Source organism: Botryllus schlosseri, chromosome 1 (assembly GCF_051294905.1).
Source record: "Botryllus schlosseri isolate E-star chromosome 1, Bs_hap1, whole genome shotgun sequence".
Taxonomy (NCBI): domain Eukaryota; kingdom Metazoa; phylum Chordata; class Ascidiacea; order Stolidobranchia; family Styelidae; genus Botryllus; species Botryllus schlosseri.
In genome coordinates, this window is record NC_137236.1 from 39,671,156 (window position 1) to 39,695,795 (window position 24,640).

The 24,640-nt window shown below is 37.6% G+C and overlaps 1 protein-coding gene and 2 long non-coding RNA genes across 5 annotated transcripts in view; 1 reads left to right on the forward strand and 2 right to left on the reverse strand.

The window, feature by feature from the left end:
• The window catches only part of LOC145436402 (uncharacterized), a 493,503-nt gene that overhangs the window by 163,552 nt on the left and 305,311 nt on the right, over nucleotides 1–24,640 (reverse strand). The window contains exons 8-13 of one of the 3 annotated variants that reach the window (XM_080313767.1): nucleotides 23,992–24,147; nucleotides 17,834–17,914; nucleotides 17,483–17,650; nucleotides 16,237–16,432; nucleotides 14,845–14,896; nucleotides 13,494–14,129 (exon numbers count right to left, since the gene is read on the reverse strand). In XM_080313767.1, coding sequence (XP_080169893.1) covers nucleotides 14,126–14,129; nucleotides 14,845–14,896; nucleotides 16,237–16,432; nucleotides 17,483–17,650; nucleotides 17,834–17,914; nucleotides 23,992–24,147 — 657 coding nt within the window. In that variant the 3' untranslated portion in view covers nucleotides 13,494–14,125. Of the gene's footprint in view, nucleotides 1–13,493; nucleotides 14,130–14,844; nucleotides 14,897–16,236; nucleotides 16,433–17,482; nucleotides 17,651–17,833; nucleotides 17,915–23,991; nucleotides 24,148–24,640 lie in introns of those variants that run through there. The other 2 variants (XM_080313751.1, XM_080313759.1) reach the window with 2 other exon arrangements.
• LOC145449615 (uncharacterized) lies at nucleotides 3,317–6,933 on the forward strand. Its single transcript, XR_013918310.1, has 3 exons — nucleotides 3,317–3,833; nucleotides 3,900–4,074; nucleotides 6,715–6,933. It is a non-coding gene; the product is annotated as an uncharacterized LOC145449615 (long non-coding RNA).
• LOC145449623 (uncharacterized) lies at nucleotides 6,967–7,854 on the reverse strand. Its single transcript, XR_013918312.1, has 3 exons — nucleotides 7,560–7,854; nucleotides 7,423–7,502; nucleotides 6,967–7,028 (listed from the first exon to the last, which is right to left on the reverse strand). It is a non-coding gene; the product is annotated as an uncharacterized LOC145449623 (long non-coding RNA).

Here is a 24,640-nt window from a genome sequence, read left to right on the forward strand (position 1 = left end):
AGTAGTGCCTGTACACAAAGCTGGGGATAGAACTAATGTCACCAACTACCGTCCGATATCCGTTCTCCCATGCATCGGGGTTGTATTCGAAAAGTTGCTCCTCTCCCGCCTGTCCTTATTCCTCGCCAAAATGTTTATCATTTCCCCTCAACAATTTGGCTTCCGAAACAAACACCAAACCGCACATGCCCTCCTAACAGTGGCCGAGCAGTATTATGATATCTCAGAGAAGCGAAATGTGGGATGTAGCATTTTTCTCGATCTAAAAAAAGCGTTTGACTGCGTGGATCATAAAATTCTCATCTCGAAATTGGCGCGTTACGGACTTCGGGGCCCACAACTTGAGCTCATGAAAAGTTACCTCACTGGACGCCAACAAATGGTTGCGATCTCAAACACCTTGTCCTCTCCTCACCTGGTGACCTGTGGTGTGCCCCAAGGCTCAGTACTTGGACCGGTCCTCTTCACCTTATATGTCAACGACATTTTTGAAACCTCCTCCTTGAACACCACACTGTTCGCTGATGATACTCACCTCCTCTCTTCCGCATCTTCTACGGCAGAGCTGGATGCCCTGACTGGTGACCAAATGCCTAAAGTCCATGAGTGGACGGCCCAGAACAACCTTTTCATAAACGCCTCGAAAACCCAATTGCTGACAGTAAATTCAAAAAATAACCTAACCGTTAATATCGCTGGTCAGCCCGTTTCCAACACAGATAATGCCAAATATCTCGGGGTTTTACTGGACTCGAACATGTCCTGGAAGAGTCATATTCAGTCCCTAGAAACTAAATTATCACCGAAGTGCGGCCTGTTCTACAGCCTTGGGCGCTTCATGCCAGCATGGATTCTTCTGATACTCTTTAAATCCTTAATCCAATCGAAGGTACATTATGGCATCCTCTGTTGGGGGGCTGCCAGTAAAACTGCACTCAAGCCACTGCAGAAACTTCAGCATAAAGTACTCCTAATCATAGCTAGGGTCCCAAAGGGGCCTGGCTGCCCATCCAATAAGTCGCTGCTGAAGAGATTCGGCGTCCTAAACATAGAAGATATGCGGAAACTAGAAATCGCCAAGTTTATGTATCAGTTTCACTGCGGTCGTTGCCCCGAATACTTCAATGACTTCTTTACCTCTGAATCAAAAGCGCACAGGTACAACACACGCGCGTCCACGTCGTCCAAATATCATATGATCGACCGAAAAGATCATCGCTTTATCAAATATGCCAGACCTGATGTGTGGAACAGTATCCCGCCGGCCATCCGGCAGTCGACGAGCATGTCCACATTCAAGTCGAAATACAAGCAATTACTACTAAATAAATACAGTCCATCCTCAAGATTACCGGACCACGACTGACCTATCGATCTCGCTTCCCATGACATGCCGCCCTATTTCTTGTCGCTTCCTTTTTTCTATACTATCTTCTTTACTTTCATTCAGTGTGCATGCCTCCTCTTTACATCGCCTAGGCCAAGATGGGTGTCCGATTCCATAGACAACTCCTAGTCGCTTCGACATCTTCCTTTCTTTTCATTGTATCGCATTTTTTGTGGTGTATTGAACTGATAAAATTGCTAATAAACCAATGATTGATTGATTGATCTGCATGTCGCGACTGACCCTATTTCGCATGCCACTGACCTTATTTTGCATGAGACTGACCTTATTTCTCATGTCGCGACTGACCTTATTTTGCATGCGGCTGACCTTATTTTGCATGTGACTGACCTTATTTTGCTTGTCGCTACTGACCTTATTTTGCATGTGACTGACCTTATTTTGCATGTCGCGGCTGACCTTATTTTGCATGTGTCTGACCTTATTTTGCATGAGACAGACATCATCATCGGTTTAGTAGCAATTTTATCAGTTCAATACACCACAAAAAGGCGATACTATGAAAAGACAGGAAGATGTCGAAGCGACTTGGAGTAGTCTATGGAATCAGACACCCACCTTGGCCTAGGCGATGTTAAAAATAAGGCATGCACACTGAATGAAAGTAGAAAAGATAGTATAGAAAAGGAAAGCGACAAGAAACAAGGCGGCATGTCATGGAAATCGAGATCGATAGGTCAGTTGTGGTCCGGTAATCTTGAGGATGGTCTGTATTTATTTAGTAATTGCTTGTATTTCGACTTGAATGTGAACATGCTCGTCGACTGTCGGATGGCCGGCGGAATACTGTTCCACACATCAGGTCCGGCATATTTGATAGAGCGATGATCTTTTCGGTCGATTATATGATATTTGGACGCGCGTGTGTTGTACTTGTGCGCTTTTGAATCCGAGGTAAAGAAGTCATTGAAATATTCGGGGCAACGACCGCAGTGGAACTGATACGTAAACGTGGCGATTTATAGTTTCCGAATATCTTCTATGTTTAGGACACCGAATCTCTTCAGCAGAGACTTGATGGATGGGCAGCCAGGCCCCTTGATGATATGCAAAATAAGGTCGCAATAAGTCGCTACACGCAGAATAAGGACAGTCACATGCAAAATAAGGTCAGTCGCATGCAAAAATAAGGTCGATCGCGACATGCAGATTAAGGTCAGTTACATGCAAAATAAGGTCAGTCGCATGCAAAATAAGGTCAGTCGCGACATGCAGAATAAGGTCAGTCACATGCAAAATAAGGTCAGTCGCGACATGCAGAATAAGATCAGTCACATGCAAAATATAAGGTCAGTCACATGCAAAATAAGGTCAGTCGCATGCAAAACAAGGTCAGTCGCGACATGCAGAATAAGATCAGCCACATGCAAAATAAGGTCAGTCGCATGCAAAACAAGGTCAGTCGCGACATGCAAAATAAGGTCAGTCACATGCAAAATAAGGTCAGTCGCATGCAAAATAAGGTCAGTCGCGACATGCAGAATAAGATCAGTCACATGCAAAATAAGGTCAGTCGCATGCAAAATAAGGTCAGTCGCCGCGACATGCAGAATAAGATCAGTCACATGCAAAATAAGGTCAGTCGCATGCAAAATAAGGTCAGTCGCGACATGCAAAATAAGGTCAGTCACATACAAAATAAGGTCAGTCGCATGCAAAATAAGGTCAGTCGCGACATGAAGAATAAGATCAGTCACATGCAAAATAAGGTCAGTCGCATGCGAAATACGGTCAGTCGCCAGATGCAGATTGCAGAATAAGGTCAGTGGCATAAGAAAACAGTAGGATTTTAAGTAAACATTTGGATTTATACGCGGACTCTTTATATTCTACATGCGACTCACCTCTCGTAATTGTAATAATCGTCTGATTACATTTTGTTGAAACATCTTCAGATTTAGGATATAGGCCCTTTTCATACCGGATTTACGAAACTCTTTCGGGAACACGTTCCGAAACAGGCGATGTTCACATAGAGAAAAAATTACCGAAACAGTTCCGGGAAAAGAGCGCGTTCATACCTATTTAGAGTTACCGCGAACTTTTGTTCATACAGGTCGTTTTTTCGGTAAATTCGCGGGAAATTATGGCCAGTATGAACGCGATTCTCCGTAAGTGTTGATAGTTACGAAACCATGTCTGTGGGGTGTTCCAGTTGTAATATGCTTGTGGAAAACGATGAGGGATAGGCATATTCGTGAGATGGGGAGAAGTTGGCTCCAACTTTTAGCTATGGGATGTTGCGGATATGCCTTCTCGATGTGTATGGGGCTCTATACTCAATATACCAGTATCAGTAATAGAGCCCGAGCATGTTTCTGGCTTGTATATTATCAACCGAAGCTGAGAGCAGAAACTGAAAGCCAGCAAAGAGGATAGAGTCCTGGAATGAAAAGAACCACCGATCACATCTGCGTACAACAAAGTCAGTTTATCTTGGTGATTGCTGTATAATGGTTTGGGTAAATCTAATCGTATGTACACTGTACAGAGAAACCAGGGAATTCGAGAAATCCGTGAGAGAAACATTTGGTATACTCTGCGACGAGCTTCGAGACCATAACGAAAAGCAGCCAGCAAATTATACGAACTCAATTTCTCTTGCTTGCTGAGTAGCTGTCGCTCTTTGGAGGCTAGCCAATGAAGCCAATCGTTTATAAATCCAGGTAAACATCAGATGTATTTTAAGAAGGTAACTGTCACAAGCTGATTTTAATAAAAATAATTCTGGTGCCTAGTAGGGCTAGCCACAATGATTCGAGTACTCGAATCTGAATCGAGGATTAACTTTATTGATTCGAGTCGAGTAGTAAAATACTACTTTTCGAGTACTGAAATTATACTGAAAGTTGGTTTACTAACGAGAATTATACTGTAGTTTTGATACTATTTTCAACTGAGTAAGCCTTGAAACCTTGATTGGCCGTGTCGCAACATACGAGATATAGTACAAAGCTACGAACGTTGCTGGAAATAACACATTTCCGAAGTCATGACCATCACATTACACTGTCAAGCAGTGCAATGAAAACGGTATGGTCGAAAAAACATTAAAGTATCTTTAATGTGACGGACAATAAGCGTTATGTTCTTTATGGTGGCATAAAATGTAGCCTACACATTTGAATTTTGGCATGGTACATTGTGTTGTGATGTCATCATGATGATACTCGACTCGAAGCGTAATAAGTGATTCAGAATCGAATCACTCAGGTACTCAATTTTGCCCAGCCCTAGTGCATAGTAATATTTCTATATTTGTCATGGCGGAATGTCAGCCAGTTTTTGCGTAGCATACCACTACAAAAAGGTCAGACAAATTTGGTCTTGAATCATTATGTTAGAAAAAGAAGTCTGAAAGACCAATTGTTCTTGCCAAGTAGGCTACTTTCTGTCTCAAAAGTAAGACCCAAATAGATGGAAAATATACTTAAACTGGAAACTGAGCAGTCAAGACAACGACTTGGACTCGAGTCATAAAACCATGACTCGAACTCGACGCTCTGCTCGATGAGTTGGTAAATTGAAATGACTCGACTTGAATCTAGTCAAAACTATTGAAGTGGGATGGACTTGTGACTTGGTTACAACCCTGCTCACTTATTAAAGGGGCACTGCGCTCTAAAAATGATGTGGTCTCAAATTGAAGGTAAAAACGAACAAAAATTTTTGGCCGCAGCCATTTCCTTCAGAACGCCACCGTAATGGAGCTGCAATTTATTGAAATTTCTACAAGACCAGCTGCCGCGGCTGCTTAACCCGTTACATGGCACGATATCTTCACCGTCGCACTTGCTCGACGCGATTAGGCAGTCACGCAGAGAACTAATTTTAGATAGTTGTCAGCCGATGTTATGAAGGAAATGTGTCTAAGTTTCGTTCTCTGCGTGAATGCCTTATCGCGTTGAGCAAGTGCGACGATGAAGACATCGTGCCATGTAACGGGTTAAGCAGCCGCGGCAGCTGGTCTTGTAGAAATTTCAATAAATTGCAGCTCCATTACGGTGGCATTCTGAAGGAAATGGCTGCGGCCAAAAAAATTTGTTCGTTTTTACCTTCAATTTGAGACCACATCATTTTTAGAGCGCAGTGCCCCTTTAAGACTGAAATTACTGAAAATGAGACCAAATTTGTATATTTTTGTAGTGTAGTCAGACATGTACATCAACCTACTCATTTAGTTACTAGAACTAAGTAGTTCTAGTTGTGGATTTGAAGAAGTGAATAGTTTCTGGTTCTAGTTGCGGATATTTGAAAGTGAGTAGTTCTAGTTCTAATTGCAGATTTTGAAAAGTTGATAGTTCTAGTTCAGGGCCGGCCAACCCGTGGCCCGCGAGTTAATTTCCTAAATTAGTAGTATTATCAAAAATGGATTGCACAGATTGTGAACTTGCAAAGCCAATCAAAAATTTGATTAGTGTGGCCGCAACACTTGAGATGTGATGACTGAAATATCAGTTCCGACGCATTGGTAGATCTATGAGCCAGTCACATTTTGGTAGATCTTTGTACACCACAATAAAGCAGAATACTTTGTGATAGATTTATCAAGAGTAAAAATTTTCTACACGCCTAGCGCAACATCTTGTCACTCGATTTCTTGCTTTTAATATTGTTACCCCTTTGTGAAAATGAAAGAACACCTAATCTATCAGATTGAGTCTAACTATATATATATTCGCGACCTCCCGTTTGCGCTCGCAGAAAGACCGTCGACTATGAAACCTAGGCACAAAATGATTGCCGCATGTTGGACGAAGCTTTCGATATCGATATGTCCAGGTGCCGAATAGTCCAGTCCTTGCAAACTGAGGCCAGCGATATACAGCAGGCTTGCAATATAGTCAAGTGACAATATTATTAATTTATCAACTTGAAAAAATTTGCGCGGCTAGTGGCCCGCAGAATAGTTCGTCAATCGAATGTGGTGATTTTGCTGAAAAGGTTGGCCACCCCTGTTCTAGTTGCTAGTTTGAAATTTTTTGTAGTTCTAGTTAAAGTTGCGCATTTTGAAATTCCAGTATTTTGTACAAGTCCGAGTATTGTGGGTGGATAAAAAATTACCACAGCAACATTTGTACCAAACATGCATTTGCCGCATTCAAGTTTTTCAGGATGACTTCATGATTGGGAGCCTGAGGGTTCCGTACTAGCATACATAACTGATGACGCAGCCTATCCCTTTCAGCCCTGGCTCATGAACCCTTTTACCTGAAACACAAACAGAGTATAAGCTAAAGCTAATTTCAAATATGTAATATAAATTTCCTTTCTGCTGCCCTTAAATTTCACAATTGCTTTTTCAGAAACTTAGCAAAGCACACATGAAGGTTGAAAGATTTTGGTCGACTGAAGGTGCGGTGTTCGGCTTTTCTCAGAAACTGCAATCCGCTAAGGCCAGAATGATACAGAGGATGGTATACGCAATGAAGACAAGACCTGGTGGTGATCCAAGTATCGCTGGCCCAGACGTCGGAAATGCCCTGTGTGACTTTCTCAATAAACAATGCTCTTGCTTAACCAGATGTGTTTGTGCTGTTTCATTTTATTCATGAGAGAACTATAACTTAATGCACACTTGCACAGTTCCACCTTTTTCATCAGTATCCTCCATCTAGACCTGTGAAAAGATCAGATTAAGTTACACTTGCCTAACATTCCATAACAAAGGAATGACTTGGTTGTAACAAGAAAATGAAGGCATAGGTGAAAACCAAATTATGGCTTGGATGATGTACGATGGCTTACCAGCCCGTTGGTACAATTTGAATTTTGGTTAGTGAGTCAGAACTTTGGTTAGTGAGTCAGAGCTAAGGACACCATTCTCTGCTGTGCTGCCACTATCAAAGCAGATGTTACTAAATCCCCTTTACAGTAGGAGTATATACGACGGTGACTGACCTACGCACAGCATATCCGTGGTTAGAAACTTGCCTTTGATATAACAAATTTGGTAAGGGTAGAGATCACCTACCAAATTAGTGTTGAAGTCTTAAAGTTTTCAGGCAACTCACCCAATGCTGCATCATTTGGAGATGGTGTTGTACCTTTTTAGCTGTGCTCTGTTTAAAAAACCCAGGGATATCTAGAAAATCTAGATATCCCTGACAAAACCACAGAAAAAAGATGCTGACTAGTAGTCAGTGACTACGTATTGTGAGCATACAGAATATATATCCAAGAATAATGCATTCCCAACACCATTACACAAGAAGATCAAAATGCCGCAGGTAGCTGACCTCGAAATACAAGCAGCCTGAATGAACAGCGCGTTACCGTAACTAAAAGTTTGATTGACAGCGTTCCGGGAACCCAGCTGCGCCATTCGTGTTCACACTCAGTCGGTCCCGTAAAAATCTCCGAAAATAAGCGCGTTCATACCGCCCTGAAAAACCAGTGTTATGTTCACATAGAGGGGTTCCGGTAAACATTTTCGAGAAATGTTATTCCCGGAACCCCGGTATGAAAAGGGCCATAGATGGGGAATGTCAATCGTGAAATTACTATATAGGAAAGATATTTTGAATTTATTTTTCATAAGAACAAGAGTTGGATTTGTAATTGAAGTATGGATTTGGATTTATGCGCGGACCGATAATAATATTCTACATGCGACTGACTTCGTGATCAAGATAATCATGATTATATTTTGATTGAAAAATCTTAAGATTTGGAATATAGATAAGGAATTTCAATATTGAAACTAGGCTACTATACAGGAAAGATAATTTGAATTTATTTTTCATCAGAAAAAAGTTGGATTTGTAATTGGAGTATAGATTTGGATTTATGTGCGGACTGACCTTATTTTGCATGTCGCGACTGACCTTATTTTGCATGTGACTGACCTTATTTTGCATGTCGCGACTGACCTTATTTTGCATGTTTTTGACCTCATTTTGCATGTCATCGCACCAACCTTCCTCACTGTATCGCCAATAAGGCGTAATTTTAATGATATTCATGCATTTAATATAATTATATGACTCCAGAAAATTACTTGTATATGTCGTATGTATATTCTTATTTGATTGCTGACGCAGAGTCCAAGTCCTCACTGGGGATACTTTCTCACAAAATGGAGTTATCACATTGTTGAACGTCATCAGGATATATATTTCGTTATGATCATGAACGGCTGGAAGACTTATAGTAGCTGAAGAAAAAGCGCCGCTGTATAGTGCTGATTGAAAGGGTATCATGCAACTACTGTGGTAGCATCAAAGTCAGTCATGCAACAAAGTGTGCAAAGAGGGATTTGACTTGTTGACTGCCACAACAACAACTTTGATGATTATGGAGATTGTAGGCCCATGCCCTATTATGACATTCGTCAGCTATGGCTTTAAAAACTACATGTCAAGCTGGAGAACAAATGCAGTTCTGCGACTGATATTGAAACAATACCTTCAATTTTGTGAACTTCAGACACAGATCCGCAAGAATACCTTACTTGAGGAGAGCTCACGTCTAATCATAATATATTTTATCAGTTCTCATATCATATATCGTTAGTTCAGACTGACAAGTATGGCATAGGCTACTTGATATGTTTTAGCAAATGAATGTGATAACGTGGCTGACCTTTGAGTATTGTCTACTCTTGAATGGTAGTGGGATAGTTGATTTATATTTTCTTGGATTCTTGACCAGCATTTTAGACTGCTACTATTCATAACTAAAGGTGTCAGCTGTCTGTATTTGATTATCAATTTGAAGACTTTGTTCTATTGGCCTGTAATCAAATCTTACATCTAGTTACAACTATCCGCATCAAAAGTTACAGTTATCTGAAAATATTTGAAAAAAATCGGTCGTCATATTCGAATCCTATATCCGACTGCCACAAATGTCTAATATCCCTCACCAACCCTAATATTCCTCTTCCCCAACCTTGGGATACACTTACCCCAATCGTAACCCTAACCCCCCTTCAAACCCTGATCTCCATCATTTATTGGAGCCATAGAGGAACACTGGGCTGTTATGATACAGCTGATATCTAAGTGATACAGATGATGCTTGATTGATACCTGACTATTTCGCATCCAGGACGTAGTCTGCTTATTATGCGGAGAGATACCTGGGTGATACAGCTGATACCGAAGAGTATCCACAGGGCCTATTTTCTGTAGCACCATCATTGCCATCTGTTAATGTACTTTGGTCGGATGAAAAGATGAAGACTCTTCTCTCTCTAATAACATACACTGATTGAGTCTCCTCACATCCCGACAATGCAACGGAAATGTCAAGATCAAATGACTAATTATTGTTTATTCACACCAATTCTACACATAACATAACATGAAAATGCACTACATGAGGAATATACAATCAGCAATAATTCAGTCACTTCACGCCAAACCTAAGGTGAAAGTACTTGGGAATCATTCATCAAACCCTGGGTTGTTGATATTATCAGTGTTGTCTCACATAGGGTTACCATACGTGTCCTCCGAGGGCTCCTAAATATCTGGATAAACATATGTTAAAAATTAACTGAAATATATAAGATAAAAAGTGATTGAAACAGGAGTCGAATCGACCTGGTGACCTTTTTTTTTAGTCAACCAACGACAAACTAGAAATAAATTTACCACTTTTTCCGGATTTTTCTCCCATATTGTAAGTACCGGCACTGTATGTGAATTTTTACAAAAGTCTCCTCTTTTCAGATTCCCAAAATATGGTAACCGTATTTCGTATCAATCACAAAATGTGTAATAATCGTCAACAACAACAAATTATAGAATGTCAAGCAGTGAATCATAATAATTCTGTTAGAAGTGAATAATGAATCATATTTTAATAGTATATTCCTGTTGAGATGAACCCGAATACTTTCGGCTGACACTCGTCAGGGGTGATCGTCAGCAACTAGTACAGAATTGGAAAGAATAAACATACTATTTAATTGTATCTTGAAATTCTGTACCTCCAGGAAGCTCTTTGAATCACATTTATACGGTTTTCAGAAAATCCGATTAATATACATTTAGAAAACGTCTGATTATCGATCAACTTGAGTATGTTAGTTGAACCGGGTCACTAAGGGGGCTAAGCCAATGATATTTTGGTGCAGGCATTTAGAATGACCAAGGTAGCAGAAAACGGGAACATCGATATGGAAGCAGGAAAAATCATTAGCTTGAAATGCAGCGACCGTCATTATACAACAAAATACTATCAAGGTTTCTGATGAAAATTCGCCATGAAATATCTTGGCAATGGGAATTATAAACTCGGTTAATATAATATTCAATTTTTGTCCTGACGTCAACTACACTAAACACATGGAAAGTGATCACTAGATGATGACGGAATATATATAAGATACTACGTACTTGATATTACATTGGGATTCATACACTACTAGAGACGTCTATGTTCAACAACAGTTTTTTTTTGTTCATTTTTTCTTAGTTATTCATTTTTTATTAATTTTTTTTTATCATAATCAACCATTAAAAATATCAACACACTATACACGATACATGTGGGATTGGTAGTATTTTTTTTATTCATTTTCCATGTTTTTTTTTTTTGTACATCATATTCAATTATTTAACACCATAAGACCACCTGATCACTAACACATATTGAGATTTTAGTCTTTTATATATACATAACTACCTTCTACAATCATCGTGAAAGTTTGCATGAAATGTATATTGGCCTAGAAAAAGTAAGATCACGAATATACATGATAACGAGTGTAACAGTAGGCTAATAATATTGATTAGAGTTGGACAACGATTGCTGATTTGACAAATAAAATCGAGCATAATTATTCTTTGACATTCTAAGACATGATGATTTAGAAAGAGAACATTGGTTGCTACAACGAAATACACAATATGACAATAATTCACCATAGAAGACAGAAGATATCTATTTTGAAATGAACCTATTCCATTGTAAACTTGCGTATCAATCACGATAAAAGCAAAAAAATCCTATATAATGACGGCTTCAAGTCTGCTCTAGTGGAAAAACTTTTCTGTTCAAATCCATTACATCAGTAATTACCGCCTTAAAACAACCATCTGATGAAAAAGCGAGAATCGAAACGATATTTGCGGCTAGGAATGTTGTTTTTGTGTTGTTAAAATTGCACAACTTTTTCCGGTTACGTAACTGTGAAATGCACAATATAAACCGCATCATTACATTGTAACGTGTCAATTGTATCAATCGACTGCGAAATCGTCAGCTTGAATTCTGAAACGCAACGCAGTCATTCGGCTCGAAAATCTCCATTTTGTTGATGAAGAATTGTTGGCTTCTGTACATGATTAACTTTGTTGGTTCTGCCGCCTTTTCTCACGCTCACTGAAAAAACAAGTACCTCTGAATAAATCCATATCCTAGTGAATCAAACAAGTTTGCCAACTATTCGGATTATCAGACGGAGATGCACCGTTCGCTCGTTTACGTCATTACAGCGGGTAAAATAGAGTTGGACTTTTTCTAAACGAGCTGGGCTCATAGTCGGATGCATTATAGGCAGGCCGTGTTATTTTTGGCATATGCCAAAACTGCCAAAAATAACTTATTTTTGGCATTTTTCGATTTTTATTTTTGGCAGTTTTGGCATCGTCCTCTAAATAGATAGTTTCAGCCTCGAATTAGTCACAAAAACGCCAAAGACACCACAAAATGTGCAGCATCCACGTGTAATCAGTGCCAACAAACAATAAGAAGAAAAAACCTAACAATTTCATAGGTTAATAATATCAAACGAACCCACAAAATGTGCAGTATCCATTGGAATCGGTGCCAATAAGCAAAAAAAGAAAGAAAAGCCTAACAAACACGCTCAACAGCTGATTGTTACAGCTGTTGAATAGACCTAACTCGTTTGCACTGTAACAATGCTTCCAAACTCAGGTCAGCTAAGTTTCTCCTAAATTCATTTCTCGCCCAGCGAATCTGGGAAATATCGGCTTCAACATTAGCCGTTGAGGGAAAGAATGTTGCCAGTCATCCACAAAAGGTTTTCAGAGCTTCAAAATCTTTGGACGGCCGAACCGGCTTCCATGCATCATGAAAAGAGATCACTATACGCCAGTGCCATGGATCTCATCGCGGAAAGAATTTTCTTCCCGATCTTTTTCCAGGAGTTTCCTGTGTTGTCTCTCAACACATTCTATTTAGTAGCCCGACTATCATTTCTCCTTCAGTCTACCGATATATTTTTGGAGGACTTTTGTCACTTCAGGTGGCTTTAATATTACCAACTCGCATGGAAGAGTCCTGGGAAAGTTGGCTTGTTTAAAAACATCGACGCAACAAGACTGTCTGGGAAACGAGACTATGTAGCTCAGAAATAGCCAGACAGATTGTTGCGTCATAATGTTCAACTCGATCACAATGCAAAAATCGTGGTTGATTTTGGGGGTTCCAGTTCCATGAGCAGAATATAATTTATATTTTATTAATCAGTACTGCGGCAGCTTCTCATTGATACCCGTTTTATCAAATCTAGCGCTCGACAAGCCGGTCAAAAATGGTCGTAAAATTGCCTTTGGACAAATGGAAAGTATGACGTAAACCAAATGCAGTCAGCCGTTCAATCTCGCTGTGTCCACACCGTTTGAGACACCATGCTTTCACCCCTAATTGGTGAGCTGGACCCAGATTATGAAACCTGCCTTTCACAAACGCTCTTCTCGCTTGTAACGCGGTCCTGTTAACACAACACCATGAACGAAATACACTATTTGGCAGGCCGTGTTATTTTTGGCTTATGCCAAAAATTGCTTATTTTTGGCATTTTCAAATTTTTATTTTTGGCAGTTTTGGCATCTGGCTCCTGAAATGCCAAAAATAACACGGCCTGATTATAGGGATTTAATCTAAAGATGGACTGTGGATTTCTATTTTTGCAAGACGATTCTTGAGCATGTTCGGCTCACAATCCCATATACGGCAACATATCAATCAGAACACGCCTTTCATGAAAATGAACTTGCAGGTAACATATCATATATCAGGGAGCGGCATTGACCGCGACGATGTACAATTGTACATCCTAGTGGACTTTGTTGACACTTTACATTTCCATTACAATGTCGAAAGTGTCTTTTTAGTGCCACTAGGATCATCTGTATGAGTGGAAATATCATAAAAATAGGGTCGTGCATTTCTGCATCAAGGTTACCTTAAATAGATGACGATAAGCGTACTGGTATCACACTTGGATTATTGGATAATTCTAGTTGTCTAATTAAACTAAATAGAGTGAAATGCCGGTAATCTAATTCGAATCTGATTTGTGAAATATTTAGTTGCTGTCATTTTGATTCTTATATTATTTCTGGTTTTCCTGTAAATGCTACTGAGAGAACAGTGTAGTGCGAAACGATCCAAGCTTGCTGTACAGACATTTTCTATTATCATGCTCATGAGCAGGAACCGTGATTTGATATGACGGGACATGATGAAAATGTCCAAGTTTTCGCGAATGCAGTCATTCTAATTCTAATCTAATTTGGAAAAGAGCTGTGTCGCTATCATTTTAATTTAATTCAATTTGGGAAAAACTGTATAACTCTAGTTCTAATTCTACTACAATTTGAAAAAGCTGGAAATGTTATAGTTGTCCAAATCTGACTGTTATTAATCACAAAATTGGGTATACTTGCATGCAATTTTTGACAACACGTTGATCCATACGATACGTACAAAAAATTAGTAAGTTGTCACTTGCGATTACCTAAGAAAAGTATGACACAACCCGTCCAAATAATCGTATTTTATATTCCCATACTTGAGTAATTTTCAACCTTCATTTACAATACTTCAACTTGTATCCGAGAAAAAAAATGGACGGGATCATTCTAACTTCTGTACGAGTCGAATCAATGATTATTTCGATAGTTTATACAAACGATGCAAACACATACCCCAACCATCCACTCTATTTTTTACTTTGATCAGCTAAACAATACGGATGGAGTATTTTTATACTTTTGCCGTGTTAATAATGCGAGCATCTCGTCAAATCTCACTTTTTATTATCCAATATTTCTCGCAAGAAAATGAGATCTATGTCGGTCGAATGCAGAAAGTAATCATGCATTGAAGTGACGCATGAATATCGAAGCTCAACTTTAGTGTCATACATCGGAAGAGGTTGACAGTAACCAAGTACTTTTTCCAAATTATAAAAATAATTTTGCCCAATTTCACTACTTACTTGGATGCATGACATTGCTATTATATTCTAGCAGAATAAACAATGTTTTTTTCAACGACGCTTCGTTTGATGCACGGTATGACATCGTTATGACGACACTATATGACACCAGAATAATATTTGATCTAAAAAAAAAATTTGACCGTGTAGGAGAATGAATCGACCATGGAATGGAAGGATAAATCTCAGCACTCATTTCTAGAACCGGTCAGAGTTCGCAACATCGACTCACCTTTCAGAAAATTCTTCGTCGAGTAGCTGCCAGGCATCTTCTTCTCGAAACACTGAAATGAGAAGAATTTAGAGAATATATAATACTTGTTATTAAATGATGTATGTGCTGGTCAAAATCAAAATCCTGTTACTGATTAGAATTTCAAATCCAAATCCAAAATTAATTTTGTTTTGGTGTTTGTACGCGCTGGTGTTAAATCCAAATCCTGTTACTGATTAGAATTTCAAATCCAAATCCAGAATTAATTCTGTGTCGGTGGTCAGTAACGAATTACTTCTACTTTATCAGAGTACTCAAGTAGTGCTGCCTACTTGCATCGCTTCATCAAGCCGTTTCAATTTTAGATTACTTTAATTTCTACTTGTTGTAACAGTTGTTGGACAAAACTACTTACATCGTAAAATTTGGATTTTGAAAAGTAGCAAGTAGTTCCGGGATGATTTTTCGACGTTTATGTTCTGTGAAAGTGTCATAGGATTCGTGTGAAACAGCCCATGTATCGCGATAACTTAATATATATTTTACAATATTTTGCTCACTTGCGTGTATTTAGTCATTTTGCATTAGTCGCGATGATATATCAAGACTGCAATTTGGAAAGTAAATATCTTCTGTTAACTTCTAAAAGTAAGCGACCCGTCAACCAAATCTACTTTAGAAACGTCTCACTTGAACGCACCTACGATCATTCAGGAACTCGCGTCAGCAACTTTCAGAACCAATGGGTGTCAGTATGATCACCAGATGTCGCAAAAAATTCATATAGAACACTGTATGTTCTCCTATGGTTACGAAAATATTCGAGTCCCCATATTTTTTTTACTCATCGCCCCCTCATCAAGCACTATGTATCTTTATCACAACCCCAAAAGCTAGGGTGTTATGAGCTGCGAAGTACTTCTACTTTTTCCTAGTACTCAACTAGTTTATAGCGAATGGTGTACTTACTCAAGAAGTTTCAATTGAATACTATTTCTACATCAGTTTTTTAATGCTGAGCAACTGAATTTTGCATTCTTGATATTGTCAAGTGAAAAGTAGTTTTAAGACGCGCTTCAACGACGTCTTACTTCAAAATTGACAAGACTTCATAAACAAGTTCACGATCAGCGACGTATGGGAAATCATGCGTAAAACAATTATTCGTACTAAATATCGAAATATCGAATTACACTACTATTCCCTACTACCGAGCATTATCAGGTAACCATGGTAACGACGCTACGTCACACCATTGCATGTCATAATCACAAGCTTTCAAGTTGCGTTAGTAACGCATCAGGCATGTTACGTGAAATGGGGATTTCATGCAAAATGATCGCAATACTTATATATATACGTAATATAACACCTATACCTAATAATACACCAAACCAAACCATGACTCACATTCTAAAACTTCCAACTCAGTATCGATATCATTTGCAATCGTCTGCGCTTTCTTCAGATCGTCTCCTTTCAACATATCAGATTCATGGATGTATATCAATGTTACTTTCTTCAAATTAGAATTGTTGACGAGAGACGAAACCTCAGCGACTGAAGCACGACATCTAAGGTAGAATATGCATCTGATGCATTCGATCTGCGACGAGATAATATTACTATTAACATTGTGTATTATAATGATGCTTCTTGCTAATGCTTGCACTTTTCACCAGGGGCTATGATTTGTTACATGGTACTTTAGATCAGGGATGGCCAACCTTTTTGCTGTTCACGGCCGCATTTCGATCACTTATGTCGCCCACAGCCGCATTCCAGGACGGAGTCGTAATGAACTAACTGGATGCCAAATATTCATGTTAAACTGCCCACGTCCATTTCCGGTGAACTGCGGACTAAGCTATACTCATTTCTGGAACCAATTGTGGTCGCACGAGCCGTGAAATTGTTTTCAGATTCGGGAATGAATTTTGTCAATAATATTAGTAGTTTCACATATTACTGCCAAACATTTCATTTTTCTTTTCTCAGCCCATGTGGTCAGATTCACCCGTTGAGTTCATGGAGGTGGGCGTTTCCGAAAATCTTATGCAAATCATAATTGATGATTGATCTTCTGGAGGGCCGATTGTCAGTAGTCACTTTGTTGCATCCTAACTGTTGTTATTCCACCTCCCGTCAGGATTGTCAGTATATAGTGGAAATATATTGAAATCGCCCAATAGTACCGGAATCAATTTTCTGTCGTGAGGAGCACACGATTCCAAGTTGGTATTAGTGTATGGGGCCCTTCATTTTCATATGCTGTTCACATCTGTACTGCGGGGCTCAGATTGCAAAGGACGCTCCTATATTAAAATTGTGCAAAAAAAATCCCCATTGATCACTATCAGGAGTCAATTTGTAAATTGAATATGCATGTTGAAGGTCATCAAAAAATAATAATTGAATTACGTGTCGAAAGCCGCACAAAATTCATTCTACAGCCTCAGGTTGGCTATCCCTGCTTTAGATAAACTTATTGATAAGAATTACGAACTCCGCAACTGCAGTGGATATCTGGGAGAAGGAAAATAAGTTACTTCATGTGAAGGGGATTCGAGCTGATCGACAGGAATAAACAACAAATGTGCGTTGGTGGAATATGTACGTTGAATCTATGCAAATAACACTGGATCATAATTAATACCTCCTTTTGCCTGCAAGCTTCAACAATATTTCGGAATTCATCTTCCTCCCCCAAGTAGAACATTGCATGGATATTGCCAAAAGCGGTAATTTCTCTGGCACGGTTCAAATATCTGTTGTAATCCTCGACGGAAATCTGGCCATTCACAGCAATTTCCAAGACCTCCATCTTGAATACGGAAGACACAAGTCGTCAATTTTTGGAATAAGATTCGATAATTTAATTAAAGATAGTTATTCCTGGAAGTTAAGATAGACGCCTAAAGAATGATCAATTCCGATACTCGAGTTATAATGATAGGGAAATATAATGGCGTTTGAAAGCATTCTTAAATCAAATGAGGAATCGTACTTGATACTTTTTCCGGTAATTTTCAATTACCGACCAATCGATGTCTTCTTCCTCCGTGCAATCGAGCAATATCTTGCTTATCTGAACACAATATTGACTTCATGAGGTAAGATGACATCATCGTGACGTGATCATGTATTGAAATCGATATTCATATATTTACAGTTTATTAGTAATTTGTTGCAATATTTGATTGTACACAATGCATACACTGCATTGGTTTTAGTCTCATTCCTGAGCATGAACTCTCGATAAAATCTACTCGTGAATATTCTTTGTATTTTATAAGTAGTGGTGGTCAAAGTAGTCGTCGGCGATACTCAAGCAGAAGTATTCAAGTACATTTCTACTCAAGTAGTATAATTGATATACAAGTAAGTAAAAGTAAAGAGCTATTCAGTTTTTTTAAATAAAATTATAATTAGAGCTACACACTTTTTTCCAAATAAGTTTAGAATCAGAGCTATTCAGTTTTTTTTAAATAAAATTATAATTAGAGCTACAGTTTTTTTTCAAATAAGATTAGAATTAGAATTACAGTTTTTTTAAATAAAATTATAATTAGAGCTACACACTTTTTTCCAAATAAGTTTAGAATCAGAGCTATTCAGTTTTTTTTAAATAAAATTATAATTAGAGCTACACAGTACAAATAACATTAGGATTAGAATTAGAGCTACACAGTTTTTCTTTCAAATAAGATTAGAATCAGAGCTATTCAGTTTTTTTTAAATAAAATTATAATTAGAGCTACACAGTACAAATAACATTAGGATTAGAATTAGAGCTACACAGTTTTTCTTTCAAATAAGATTAGAATCAGAGCTATTCAGTTTTTTTTAATAAAATTATAATTAGAGCTATTCAGTTTTTTTTAAATAAAATTAGAATTAGAGCTACACATTTTTTTTCCAAATAAGATTAGAATCAGAGCTATTCAGTTTTTTTTTAATAAAATTAGAATTAGAGCTACACAGTACAAATAACATTAGGATTAGAATTAGAGCTACACAGTTTTTCTTTCAAATAAGATTAGAATCAGAGCTATTCAGTTTTTTTAAATATAATTATAATTAGAGCTATTCAGTTTTTTTTAACTAAAATTAGAATTAGAGCTACACATTTTTTTTCCAAATAAGATTAGAATCAGAGCTATTCAGTTTTTTTAAATAAAATTATAATTAGAGCTATTCAGTTTTTTTTAAATAAAATTAGAATTAGAGCTACACATTTTTTTTCCAAATAAGATTAGAATCAGAGCTATTCAGTTTTTTTTAAATAAAATTATAATTAGAGCTATACAGTACAAATAACATTAGGATTAGAATTAGAGCTACACAGTTTTTCTTTCAAATAAGATTAGAATCAGAGCTATTCAGTTTTTTTAAATATAATTATAATTAGAGCTATTCAGTTTTTTTTAACTAAAATTAGAATTAGAGCTACACATTTTTTTTCCAAATAAGATTAGAATCAGAGCTATTCAGTTTTTTTAAATAAAATTATAATTAGAGCTACACATTTTTTTTCCAAATAAGATTAGAATCAGAGCTATTCAGTTTTTTTAAATAAAATTATAATTAGAGCTATTCAGTTTTTTTTAAATAAAATTAGAATTAGAGCTACACATTTTTTTTCCAAATAAGTTTAGAATCAGAGCTATTCAGTTTTTTTAAATAAAATTATAATTAGAGCTACAAAGTTTTTTTTCAAATAAAATCATAATTAGAGCTACACAGTTTTTTTTTCAAATAAGATTAGAATTAGAGTCATCGTTTTTTCCCAAACAAAATGATATTTAGAGGTACAGTTTTTTTTCCAAAAAAATATTAGGATTAGAATAAAAGCTACATAGTTTTTTTTCAAATAAAATTATAATTAAAGATACATCGTTTTTTTTAAAATTAGATTAGAATTAGAGCTACGCAGTAGAGGTGTTCAAAAATGACCTTTTTTTCAAATTCTATTGGCTATTTGATGAAACTGATAGTTTACCTAATTGAAGCCTGACACCAAGTTTGGTCAATTCCAACCAGTACCCGCATTGCTACTGGAGAAGATTATTTTTTCATTTAAATAAAAATCTTTAAAAAAATTCAAAATTTTCTGTCCATCTCATGAGATTGTTCGGTTTTCTATAGAAACGATGTTCACCAAATTTGGCTCAATTCCAACCAGCGGAAGCGGAGTTATAGAGTATAAGTATATTGCCTGGACGCGCAATGGCTCAGACACTGACAAGACCGAGATGCTTAGGAAACGGCTTAGGGCGTCCTAGAGCTTTGTCAGGTATCGTGCGCAGCTCATATTGTTCAAAATAAAATGAAGTTCATGATCATGATATTTCTTGTTGTATTTGTACTACTTAAATAAAATATTACTTCCGATGCCCATGTTAGTAAGCACAGCGTTGTACTAACAGTAAGTTTTAATACGTGGCTGCTCAACTGTGTAGTCTATTTTGTCTCGATATTGCATTCTTGCGGCCCGCGGCCTCTACGAATTTTGAAAAGTGGCCAGCGACCCGTTTTGAGTTGACGACATCTGCACTATACAGTTCTCCTGAATGACTGCACGGTGTACGCAATGCGATGGCGACTTGGCACCGGATCTCTCTGCAAAATGCCGCGGACAAATTAACAGTTTCAGGAAAACAATAAACTAGATTAGAATTAGAATTAGAGCATAAGAACAATTTACAAATTACATTAGAATTAGAATTAGAGCATAGGAGCATTACACAAATTAGAGTAGAATTAGATTACTGGCATTTCGTTCTAAATTAATGAAACTAGACAACTAGAATTATCTCGTTGTCCAAGTCTGATGGTGAGTAACAGTGTTCTTCTACTTCTTAAAAGTACGAGGTTAATATCACAATTTCACACATGAATTATTGATTGAACCCACACATGACGTCATTAATCATTTTGCGTTAGTCGCGGGGACGCATCTCGCAATTTAAAAGGTAGCCAGCACCGATGAACTGCCGAATATTTGCGAACCGTCGACTAAAAATACTTTTGAAAACTATTTATTTCGAGCACCGTACTTATAAGTAGGACTGGGCACAATGATTCGAGAACTGAAATCTGAATCGAGTATCAATTTTAATGATTCGAGTTGAGTAGTAAAACACATTTTTCGAACACTGAAATTATACGCTCCTCACCACTGAAAGTTAATTTATCAATGAGAATTATAGTTTCGATTCTAATTTTCACTGTTGAAGATTAGAACAAGCCTTCAAATAATGATTGGCCGGTTCGTAGCACATTACCGAAATCATAATCATCCCGCAACATTGTCACCAAGTGCAATGAAATCGGTATGGTCGAAAAATACCAAAGTATCTTTCATATGGCGGATAACAGGCATTATATTCTTTGCGGTCGGCTAAAAGGTACACATTTGAACTCTGACATAGTAGCCTACATTCCGTTATGACTTCATAACGAGTGTTACTCGAAGCGTATTACGTGATTCAGAATGGAATCACTCAGGTACTCAATCTTGCCCAGGCAAACTTATAGGATATTACATTTTCCACTTTCACTTAAAGTAGTTTTATTAAGTCTTTAAATGGTCAGTTCTACTTGTAATCGCGTATATATTCAACAAGTTACGTCTACTTCTACTTGATTAGCAAGGTTGAGTACTCTGACCAGCTCTGCGTACACTTAAGACTCGACTCGCAATATTGAAGACGAGGGGTGTTAAATTTTTTTTTCAAATTTCATCGGCTTAATTGTCAAATAGCCAGGTTACCTAAAAAAACGTTGCACACCAAATATGACTCAATTCCAAACAGTATATCCCGAGGTCGCTCAAATTGAAATTTCGGTCGTTTATGCAATAATAGCATTTACGGTGACCAATTTCGTCACACCGACATGACCAAAAATCGTGTTCCAGGTTTTGATCTTAACAAGGGCATATGGTGGAGTTTGGACAGGGTTGTAATGACTCGAGCCAAGTCATACGACTCCAGACACAGACGGTCAAGACCGACATTTCATTGTAATTTTGAAGAATAGTAAAGTAACCACACTATTAGGATTTCGTCTATTGGTACTGGTACTTGGAAATATGACCAGAAACTGCTAAAAGGGAGGAAAATTGGTATAAGATAAATGTGAACCATCCGATATCATCAAACAGAGTTATAAAATGTGGGTTTAACAAGATTTTATCAGGAAACTGAGCAGTCAACACAATGACTTGGACTCGACTCGAGTTATAATACTGTGACTCAGTGGTGGATTGAAAATGACTCGACTTGACTCAAGTCAAAACTGTAAAAGTGAGATCGACTTGCGACTTGGGTACAGTCCTGGGTTTGGATGAAGACACCGCCAGTAAACGAAAAAAGAAATGACACGGATTACCTGAAAACTGCTCCACCTCATTGAAATCGACATGTTGAAACGATGGTGAGATAATTTTCAAACAGATTACTTTACACACTGAAATTACGACCACGAAAAGGAAATGAACTGACAAGCAGGTAAAATACGTGTAAATATGTTTCTCAAGTGATAGTCGAGAAGTATTTTTTGTCGGACCAATTTAGATTTCACGAAATCGATCCCAGTTATGCAAGACATACCGATGTCTCTCTGCCTTGATTCAAAGTTTTTACTGATCGCAAAGTCGCTATTCCCAAAATCTCATCCCCAAAGACATCAGTTGCATTACTCAATAGCTCGTGTTCGAATGTTTCTCTGCTACTTGATATTGACTTATCTAGGGCGTTGAAAATGCTGCTGATTGCAATTCAGAATGGGCTATGCAATTGAATAGTATTTGTGAGTTGAAAAAACATTTCTGATACTTCACATAAGCTTTGATCCTGGAGCTTTTTGTGCTCAAAACTTTGCGAGATTCAAGGAAACCAAATGGTAACCCAATGAGCTTATAAAGCACATTAGTCATTTTCTGGTCTTTCAATATCACCTAGGCCCCCTTGGCATGGAGTGATAAAAAGCATTGGTGTTTTACCACGATATATGGATACAATTAGATGGTAGTTACCGAATATGGAGGATGACATGAAAAGAGGACGACAACTTTTGATAGGAAGAAGATCTGTCACGATGCCCATTAGTCTTATCGTTCACCTGTGATATAGTAGGCTACTATAGAAGTGCTGCAGAGCAAATAATAAAATATCATATAATATCAAATTGAATAGTGAAGAAATGTACATTGGACTGACAAAGAATATAGATATTGACTATCACTTGAGAAATGTATTTACCCGTATTTTACGTGCTTATTGTCAATTCATGACCTTTTCGTGGCCGTTAATTTCAGTGTGTAAAGTACTCTATTTGAAGATTTTCTCACCATCGTTTTAAAGTCTCTATTTCAATGAAGTGAACCAATCTCCAGGTAATCCGTGTCATATCTTTTTTTCGTTTACTGGCGATGCCTTCATTCAAACCCCACCATAGGCCCTTGTCAAGATCAACACAATTGGAAAATACATCCCTGCCACTTCAGGAATACCTGGAACACGGTTTTTGGTCATGTCGGTGTGACGAAATTGGTCACCGTAAATACTATTATTTCAAAAATGACCGAAATTTCAATTTGAGTCACCTCGGCTTCTACTGGTTGGAATTGAGTCAAATTAGGTGTGCAACGTTTTTTTAGGTAACCTGACGATTTGACAACGAAGCCGATGAAATTTGAAAAAAAAGAGAGACGAGATGAGGAGGTATTGACAACACAATCTTTAATTGAAAAAACCGTCTTAATGAACTGTGCATGGTATATTTACTGAAAATATCAAATTAAATATTTTATATGTTTTTCCCAATAAAAATAGTAAAACTTGAGATTCCGAAACACCATATCAACTGTACTTGAATTGCAACAGAAAGTCATTCCGTGCGGATCTGAAAAGAAATAGCGGGTATGCACACGAAACACCTCGAATTATGCTTGATTTAGATGCACACAAGAAATCATTCTGTTCCTGATATCTGTTATATAGTTAGACCATGATGACTTGATTATCCACTTGTGGATAAAGTATGGATAAAAGTAGATTAAAATAGGATAAAAGAACTGATTAACCACAATGTAATGTTTGAGTTTTAAAGCAAACTTGAAACTGCATATTTATGAGAAGAAAAATATCAGTAACTGACCTTTTCCAATTTGCAATCTGATAACTGCCGCAAATCATCCTGCTTGGCCAACAGATGTTGTTGTTCGTTCAATTTGATAAATTCTGCATCGAAAAGTATCCCGAGAAATACCACGTCAGTTACGCAATCAATCCGGTCGACAGACAGAGTAGATTTCTGTGAAAATGTTGTCAGTTACATCACATCCTACGAAGTACTCATTCTCAGAGTTACGACCAATCATAAGAGAATATTGCCACTACATATAGCCAATGCCGGTAAGACGATGAGATCTCGTTATCAGAACATAGCTTGCCAAACGAGTCGTCTGAAATTGCGCACATGAATAACGCAACCGCTACATGAATTATATTGACTGAGACTTTCATGAAAATATATTAGCTCCCTCCATATCTATATTGCGCGAAGTATCACCAAATTCTCGACTCTCCGTAAAAACAATCGCCAGATTTCTTCGTCATGGTCTCTCTCTCTTTCTTATTGAAAGCACATGATACTTCTACTTGACAAACTGTATGAAGCGAAAAATAAGTTGGTGAGTCACAAAATATGACAAAGTACAAGTAGAAGTAGAGCGGCGCAAAATTGGATTTACTTGAGTGAGTACTGCAAGCAGACATAAAATACTTGAGTACTTGGAAAAACTAGA